The 9,484-nt window shown below is 35.6% G+C and overlaps 1 protein-coding gene and 1 pseudogene across 1 annotated transcript in view; one reads left to right on the top strand and one right to left on the bottom strand.

Moving 5' to 3' along the window:
- Window positions 1-9,484, top strand: part of NUP107 (nucleoporin 107) — a 36,515-nt gene that overhangs the window by 376 nt on the left and 26,655 nt on the right. Inside the window, exons 2-7 of the mRNA XM_015598411.2 lie at window positions 1,621-1,712; window positions 2,185-2,271; window positions 2,878-2,993; window positions 5,419-5,563; window positions 8,566-8,669; window positions 9,412-9,483. Coding sequence (XP_015453897.1) covers window positions 1,621-1,712; window positions 2,185-2,271; window positions 2,878-2,993; window positions 5,419-5,563; window positions 8,566-8,669; window positions 9,412-9,483 — 616 coding nt within the window. The remainder of the gene's footprint in view (window positions 1-1,620; window positions 1,713-2,184; window positions 2,272-2,877; window positions 2,994-5,418; window positions 5,564-8,565; window positions 8,670-9,411; window position 9,484) is intronic.
- Window positions 4,599-4,717, bottom strand: LOC112472455 (annotated as a pseudogene).

Below are 9,484 nucleotides of genomic sequence, written 5' to 3' on the forward strand. Positions count from 1 at the left end.
CTTTCCCGGGCTGGGAGAATCTGCAGGTGATGGAAGAACAGCCACTTGGGTGGAAGAGGGATGTGGATTATGATAATCCCCTGCGTCCTTACGGCGACTCTGCCATCTGTTCTGCCCTTTCGCGGAACATTTTTCGCTCCTGGAGTAGGCAAGGTAGGAGGTGGCCCGGCTTTGGAGATGCTGTGTTACGTACCCAAGATCACAAAGCCAGTCATTGACAGAACTGGAAATCTCATCCTAGACTTTCTGATTACAGATTCCAGAATCAGATTAAATTGAGTTCTTCCTATAACCCTGTCACTGCTAGCCTCCTGCGACACAGATGAGTTATTTAAGGTTCTTGGACTCGGGGAATTCGTTGTGTTGTGGAGGAGACAACCAAGCAATCCAAGCAGTTTTTTACTGCTCCGTGGGAAAAGAAGCAATTAAGTCTCCCTGTCACGGGAGGTATCAGGAAGACCTCTGAAAGGAGGTAGCTTCCTAGTTGGTCTTTCAGTAATAATAGTAGCCAACATTGAGTGTCTTAAACATTTTAAATATATTAATGAATAATTTAATCTTCGTAGCATTCCTGTGAGGATAGGTATTATGATCCTCTTTTCATAGATAACACTGGGACTAAAAGGGGTCAAGGAACTTGATCAAAGTTAGAAAGGTAATAAATAGAAGAACCAAGTTGCCAACCTGTATCTGTGTGTCTCCAGATTCCGGGAGGCTGTTTGATAAGTAAAGTGCTCACCAGGTGGACCAAGGGGACAAATGCCCACCTCTGTAAAAGAAACATGTATAGAGATGTAACAACAGGAAAGTGCATGCTTTGTGAATGATCAGATGTATATGTTTGTATGCAGGTGATGTTTTTGGCTGAATATAAGACCGAACTGGTAAACTGGGGTCAGATTGTAAAAACCATGGTAGGAAATTTGGACTTGATTCTGTAGGCCAGAGGTGGCTACCTATCTGAAGGTTTTAAGTGGAGGAAAAGCATGTTAGATTCTTTTAAAATACAGGTCTCTTAATTCACACGATTTATTTTCTGGACCTTGAGCTGAGAATGACAGAAGCAATCTGGAGCATTGTGACTACAATAATACTGAGACAGAAGACAACCTTAGTGTACTGTGGAGAGAAAGAACAAAGTATTATTTCTCTCCAATTTACTAGAATTCTTTTTTACTTAGCCTCGTATCTCGCCAGTTCAAACAATAGATTTTTTTCATCGTATCCATGGTTCGAAGTATTTTGAAGACTGTAGAAAATCCTTTGAAGAGATAATTCCTGCTATCTCTTTAGAGAACTCCTCAATCCAACAGAGGAAAAATTTACCTTCATGAAGCAATTACTTAAAACAATGTTATAATATAGATTCCATATATTGGAGAAAACAGTGAGTGCTAGAAAGTCAAAGAAGTTTTTGTGCAGATAAAATTTAAGCAGGACTTTGAGAGATAAGTAGGATTTGGAGCTGGAAGGGCATTGTCAACATAAAGCAAAGGTGTGGCTACTGGGATGTAGCTGTACCTTGACCGACTTGGTCTTTTGTTCCAATCATGATGATAAAGTTCTTTGCAAATGTTATATTTTCACTTCACTCATGTGAGCTTGATTATGTTATTTTAGGAGTGGCTTTGGAGAGATGTCATCCCCTGTGATCCGGGAGGCAGAGGTGACACGTACTGCGCGGAAACAGAGTGCTCAAAAAAGAGTTTTAAGTATCCTTTGCATTTTAAACATAAAAATTGCAACATATTTGGGATCAGAATTATAGAATTTTTATGAGAGGTATTAAACACTAGCTATAATAATAAAGTGCTGCAGAAATTAATTTTTTTGACTCCCAGATATGTTATTTGGTAAATATAATGCTGAAATTCAATGAGATTAATTTATATTTCCCTGACAATAAGGATGTTTGATTTTACTGCTGTTATATTATAGTTAGCATTTGCTGAGATTAGATATCCTTTTTAAATTTGAAATTCAAGAATTCCTAGTTCAATGTGTAGATATCTGAGAATTCAAATGGTAGAGGGAATTATTTACTCTTTGCATGGAAAAAAATGAAAGTCATAAAATACCTATTCCTTGAAAAATGTATTCACGTATTTTGTATAGTGTAAATATGATTCATTCTGACTTTGATGTGTCTTTTCTACATGGAAAACTTTTCTTAACTTCCTATAGTTCGGGCATCCCAAGATGAAATTTTTGCTAATACTACGCCGAGAAACCAGATGATCCCTCGAACTCCCAGTTCATTTCGACCACCTTGTAAGATTTTTTTGCTTATAAAGCATTTAATAATAATAATAATAATTATAGCTAACACTTATACATGTAATAAATACAATATTTGGTTGCAATATCAATAATTAAGAATAAATAATAATGACTACAGTTACTATTTGTTGAACTCTTACTATGTGTAAGGCACTGTAATTTACATATGTACTCAATAACTGTGACATAGGTATATCTCTTTTGCCAAAACTGAAAATGAGACTTAGAGAAGTTAATGATAACATAAGTAAGTAAATATGTAAGTAATGGAACCAGAATTCAAATAATGATCTGCTTACTCCAAAACCCATGCACTCTAACAGTATTACTGCTTCTTCAGTGTGATAGTTTATAAAATTAGAATATAAAGAATCTATTGACTCATTAGTGCCCTTTTTTTACCTTATAATGAAAGCATCTCTATTTGTAGTAAAATTTTTCCTGGTGGACTCAGTAGTACCAAAATAAGTCTATGTCATGGAAATGTTAACATTTAACATATTTGGTTAGAATCTAAATAATTGAAAACTGAAAATTACTTATTCTTGATTTTTTTGCATGCACTCTGGATTCTTTTTATTAACCTCTTGTTTGTAGTTACTCCACCTAACCGAAGCTTCCTCAGGCAGCCAGATATTTCCTGCATTCTTGGAACAGGAGGGAGATCACCCCGGTTTACACAGTCTTCAGGGTTCTTGGGAAATCTGTCGATGGTATGTAGAAAAATAGGGCTGAAATTTTCTCTTTTTATAAAAGTATGACATGACACGCTTTAGGAATCACTATGGTATAGTATTTAAAATAGAAGAAATGTCATGAATTGTGATGTAAGATAACTCGACTTAGGTATTTAAATACTCTATAGAGAAAGAATTGTATCTCACTGAGAAGAAGAAACAAGAGTTTTATTGGAATAATAGAGTATTATGGTACATTTAGTGTCAAAAATGATTCTTCTGTATTTGGCTCTGCTTATTAAAAAGGCACAAAGTTTTATATGCACTAGAAATTGTCTAAATTGGGTGTTTTCTGAAGAATGGTTTTGCATGTTAAACCTCTCTTTGTATTAGAAGGTTAACTCAATCTTTAAAATATTTATTATAGTGTTGTGAGTTTTTAGAGTGTTAATATCTAGCAATAATCTCGTTATTGAACAATTTTATTCTGCTTATGAAATTGGTTTATTTTGGCAAGGTTGACCTTGTACTTAAAAAACATGAGTGAATTGACTGCCCCTAGGTTTAAGCAAAAGAAGACTTATAATTACTGCTTCAGAACTTCAAGATTAACAGTAAAATTGTTACTCTCTTAAAGGCTAGGATAGAATAAGTAGGTATTGTTTATTATAAAATATTTGGAAATTACTTTGTAGTCAGAGGTATAGTCTTGATTTGTTTTGTCAGTTTTAATATTGGCTATAAGAAGTGGTCTTGGATATACAAGTTGTCTTGAAGGAAGTAAAATTATTTGCTACATTAATTTTACCATATATCTACTTACCAAGATTTGACTGTAGAGCAAAATAATTTTCTGTATGTACAATGTCATTGCTGTGTAAGATTTTCAGTTTGATTCTTGTACTAATAATGATAAGTAATCAGTCTAATAGCTGGAACAAGGTTCTCCTTAGTCCATAGTTACTACTGAATGAATATATAGAGTCCCAGCACCCATCTTTAGCATTGTTCCTTGAGGAGAGTGATTTAAAGTGATTTTTTATTGCTGCTTATGCCTGAATTTTAAATAAATGTGAATTTCAGAAAGTTTTTTATTATGGATATTTTTAAATGTGTCCAAAAATAGAAGAATAGAATAAGCCTCTGTGAGTTGATTGCCCAATTTCATTAGTTACTAACATATGGCTGATCTTGTTTTGTCTACATACACAGCATTTCCCCTACATCACTTTACAACTCCTAGACTTTGTAACCATTTTATCCATAAATACTTTAATACATACTTCTGAGGCATAAGGACACTTTCTGTAATATAAGCACAGTGCAGACATATCTCATCTTATTGTACTTCACAGATATTGCATTTTTTAAAATAAATTGAAGGCAAGGCCTTCTACCAGCAGAAAAATTATGACTTGCTGGTTAGCATTTTTTAGCAATAAAGTATTTTTAATTAAATTATGTGCATTGTGGTTTTTTAGACATAATGCTATTGCACATTTAATAGACTATAATATAAATATAACTTTTTTTTTTAACTTTTTTTATTTATTTTTTTTTAGGCGAGGCAACCCTTGGTTTACCTCACAGATTGCAAGGACCTTGTCAGCTTACAATCATTTATTTATTTTTTATTTTTTACGCCTATAGCATCTGGTCTTCCTAGGTGGTCTCCCATCCAAGTACTAACCAGGCCTGACCTTGCTTAGCTTCTGAGATCAGACAGAATCGGGCTTGGTCAGGGTAGCAAGGCTATAGACTAAACATAACTTTTACATGCACTGGGAAACCAAAAAATTCGTGTAACTCTCTTGATTGCTATATTCACTTTATTGCGGTAGTCTGGAATCAAACCTGCAATGTCTCTGGGGTATGTGCCTATGCTGTTAGCACCTCTAACCCCTGTATACATACAGACTAATTCCTTTATAATTTCATACATTTTATATTTTTTATTATATATTTTATTAAGTGTTGACATTTTCTCAGTTCTGTCAAATGTTTTTAAATTGTTTGGTTGAAATCAGGAACCAAATAAGATCAACACATTACATTTGCTTGATATGTCTCCTAAGTCTTTTAATCTGTTAAGTTCCACATTTGTTTTTTTAATTGCCATTTATTTGTTGAAGAAACTTGGACACTTGTCTAGTATAATTTCCCCAAAGTAAAAAATTAATGTCAACTGAGAACAGTAGGACTTCCTTACTTACCTATTACTATTAGCCTAAATGTTACAAAATAAAATCTTTGTTGACTTTTCGTTTTAACTAAGGAGTAGTACAAAGAAGAAAACAAGCAAAAAAAGCCACACTTTCCTTAAGAAAATAGCCCCTGTGGTTATCTCTTGAAAATGAAAAACACATACATAAGATTTTTAAAAATTTAACAATGTTAATGTCTTTATTCACTCAATGGCAGTAGCTTTATTCCTTTTCTCTGTCTTCTCTTTTTTTATAAGGTAACTAATCTGGATGACAATAACTGGGCTGCTGCATTCTCAGCACAGCGTTCAGGGCTGTTCACGAACACAGAGCCCCATGGTGTAACAGAGGACGTAACTCTCAGTGCTGTTATGTTAAGGGAGGATGATCCTGGAGAAGCTGGTAAAATGACTTTGAGCTTTGTTTGTAACAAAGTAGATTGTCACTTTACTAAGGTCAAAGAAACTGTCCCCTCCTATTTCTGGGTGTCATCACTAAATTTTTTTTTTGTTAAGCTAATTGGTTATGGGAATGGCTAAGCCGTTTGATATAGTAGCTCTATAAGGTTGAGAACTTCCCTCTTAGTTCTCATTTGGAGCTGCATCTTGCCATTTTATCTTTCAGTGTAACTAGCAGCCTGTTAGGTTATTAGACAAGTCTCTAATAATTTTTTTCTTTTTATATTTGTGCTGTTAAAAGAGCTGCTCTTTTTCTTTTGGTTTAGTTTTTATCTAACACTGTGGACATGTTTTGTTTTGGCCCGGATGCGGATGCTATGTTTTCAAGTAGTACTGTGATCTTTCTGGTTTTAAGTTGGTTATTACCATTCTCTTTTGGAAAAAAAAAATTTTTGATTTTGGTGTCTCTGTACCTACACATTATTACATAGGTCCTTCATCATTTCTTATTTTCATAAGCTAACATATATGAGTGCTATATATATTTGGAGATTAATTCCTTGTCAGATATAGGGTTTGGAAGTATTTTCTCTCATTCCATAGGTTGCCTTTCATTCTGTTGATTGTTTCTATTGCTGTGCAGAACTTTTAGTTTGATATAGTACCACTCGTTGATTTTTGCTTTTGTTTCTTATACATTTGTTGTCATATCCAAAAAATTATTGATAGGAATGTAGTTGTTACCTGTCTTTATTCCCGTTTTTCATACATGTTTTTTCTTCTTAAAGAAGTCCCTCCAACATTTCCTGTAATTCTGGCTTGGTGGTGATTAATTCCTATAGTTTATTTTTGTCTGGGAAACTCTTTATCTGTCCTTCAACTCTAATTGATAGATTGCTGGATAAATTATTCTTGGTTGTATATCCTGGTCTTCATTCTTTCGAATATTTTTGCCAGGCTCTTCTGCCCTGCATAGTATCTCTTGAGAAATCAGCTGCCAGTCGTATGGGTGTTCCCTTATATGTAATTATTTGTTTTTCTCTTGCTGCTTTTGAATTTTTTTTCTTTGTATTTAACCTTTGGCATTTTAATTATGATGATATGTCTTGGTGTGGGCCTCTTTGGATCCCTAATTTTTGAAATCCTCTGAGCTTCTTGGGGTTTTATGTCCATTTTTTTCACCAGGTTAGGGAAGTTTTCCATCATTATTTCTTCAAACAGCTGTTCAACATCTTGATTTTCTTCACTTACGCCGATCAGACGAATATTTGGAGCCTTAATAGTGTCCCATATCCTCCTTAAATCATTTTTATAGTCTTGGCCTCTTTTTTCTTGCCATTATGTGTGAGTGTCTTGATTGGCTTTCCTGTCCTCTAGATAAGGCATTTGATCCCCTTTATTCACTTTGTTTATTCCTTTGTTTATTCCATTTAATATATTTCTCATCTCAGATAATGTGTTCTCCATTTCAGACTGGTTCCCTCTTATAATCTCCATCTCCATTTTTATCTCTTTGTTGGAGTTCTCTACATTTCCCAAAAGTTCATTGAGCATCTTTATAACCAGTGTTTTGAACTCTGCATCTGTTAGATTGTTTGACTCCGTTATATCTGGATCTCTGTTCTATTCTGTCATATGGTTTCTGCTTCTTTATCTTCTCGTTTTGGCTGCCTTTCTGTGTCTGTTTCTATGTACTAAGCAAAGCTCCTAAGTCTTCTGGTCTTATTAGTGTGGATTTATGAAGTAGGTATCCAGTGGCACCTGAGAGGAGTTCAGCTGCAGGCCAAATTTAGTCCAAGCCTCTGCCCCTTCGGGGCCACCTGTTAAGATTCAGCAAGCAATCCACAGATGCTGTGCTTATAGTTGCCTCATAAGGCCACACCAGAAACGGAGGCCAGCTGCCTCCAGTGTGTGTCTAGGCGCTGCTCAGCAAAGTGCATCTGAGTTGCTGAGGATATACTTGGATGTGGCTTGGGTAGGGCCGGGGTTGGGGGAGGCAGAGTTTCAGGGAATCCTCTGGGCGGAGCGACATCTGTTAATGAGTTTGATGACGTCATTGCTATGGCAGCACTGTGTCCGTGCACTAGGCGGGGGAGGGCTCAACAGGGAACAATGGATACAGCTGGCACTTTTGTATCAAACGAGTCTTGCCTCCACCTTTACTCCAACAATATCTCCCTGTAAGTCCCTTGTGCCCCCTGTGCGCAGCCAAACAGGCACTGGTGCTCAGAGTGAGCAGGTCCGTCACAGCAAAAATCTGCTCGTGGACACGGCCCTTTTAAGAGGCGTCTGCTGCTGCTGCAGCCTCCGTCTTACTTAGCTGCTCGGGAGAGGGCAGCCCTGCATCCTCACTCTGTCCTACTTTCTGCCGTTTCAGGGTGCTTTCTTGGATTTCTCCCTAGTTGTATGGCTTGTTCATCTAGATCCCAGGTGATTTTTCCTTGCTGCTGCTCCTTGTTTCCGTCATAACTTTGATTTGGTCGCCAGAGGGATGAACAGAGCCTCTATCATCTTTGCCATTTTTTCCCCATTGAGTATTCTTGACTCCCTTGTCAAATACTAGTTGACCATGTATGTGGGAGTTGATTTCTGGAGTCTCTATTCTGTTGGTCTGTGTATCTGTTTTTATCTGAGTACTGTACTGTTTTGCTTACTATAGCTTTGTAGTATATTTTGAAATCAGGAAGTGTGATGCCTTTAGTTTTGTTCTTTCTCTGGATTGCTTTGGCTATCCTGAGTTTCAGTTTTGCAAGCTGTAAAGAGTTCTATGAATGGGTAGTGATAATGGTAGCACAATAGTGTAAATACACTTACTGCCAGTGAACTGTACACTTAAAAATGATTGCAGTGGTAAATTTTGTAATGTGTATTTTATCACAAGTATATTTTTTGAAAAAATACAGCAGTTAAAAAGGACTCATAGCTATGCTTTTAAGTTTTCAAACAATTACCCGGAAATATATCACTTAATGTTTTTTGTCCCTTTTCTTTTTAATGTTGTTCTAGCATCCATGAGTATGTTTTCTGATTTCCTGCAGTCTTTTTTGAAGCACTCTTCAACTACAGTTTTTGACCTTATAGAAGAGTATGAAAACATTTGTAGTGGTCAGGTAAGTTAATTCACTCCATTTTTGGTCAAATTTCAGTACTCTTAGTTTTTTTTTAAACAGCATCAACCTGTGAATTTCCATACTGTATTTGGGGGAGATGTATTAATTTCCTTTGATAAGAGGAGATACTAATCAGAATTTTCGAGAAAGGTTTATTTTACCGTGGGTCCTTAAACCTCCTGATAAACAACTTTGTGTTTCTAGGGAGAACATCCATACCTTTCATTAGATCTTCACATGTGTCTCAGTCCCAAAAAGGTTAAGAACTACTGCTTTTAAACAAGGAACGACTTTGAAGTTTGGCTTAGAAATGATGTTTTGGTGTCAATTTTAGGAGAATATTTTTCAGGCATAATTTGAATATGTCTTATTTTTAATTTTCATTGGTACTCCGTTGGTTCATGTTATGATTCTGTCAGGTATGGGTTAGATTTAGCTTATCTTCTGAGTAGATACACAGGGAGAAAAAAATGTATCCAGGGCTGTTATTGTTGACTCTGAAATCTAGAATATGTTAAATTTTTACATATGTACACACATAAACACACATTACTTCAAATTAAGCCATTTCTAGTGGGAATATTATATTACATTCAGTAATAAAACAGTAGATAGGCAGGAAAAGTTTATGAAATAAATATGTACAATACATATAATTAGTTTTAGCCCAGTGTATTTGCAAAATACAAAGTTGTTACTCAGAATTATAGAAAACCTCCTTACCGCTGTGTTTGTAATTCAGGTGAACATACTGAGTAAAATAGTGAGCCGAGCAACACCTGGACTTCAGAAGTTCTCAAAAACAGCCAGTATGC

This window comes from Pteropus alecto, unplaced genomic scaffold (assembly GCF_000325575.1).
Source record: "Pteropus alecto unplaced genomic scaffold, ASM32557v1 scaffold76, whole genome shotgun sequence".
NCBI lineage: Eukaryota > Metazoa > Chordata > Mammalia > Chiroptera > Pteropodidae > Pteropus > Pteropus alecto.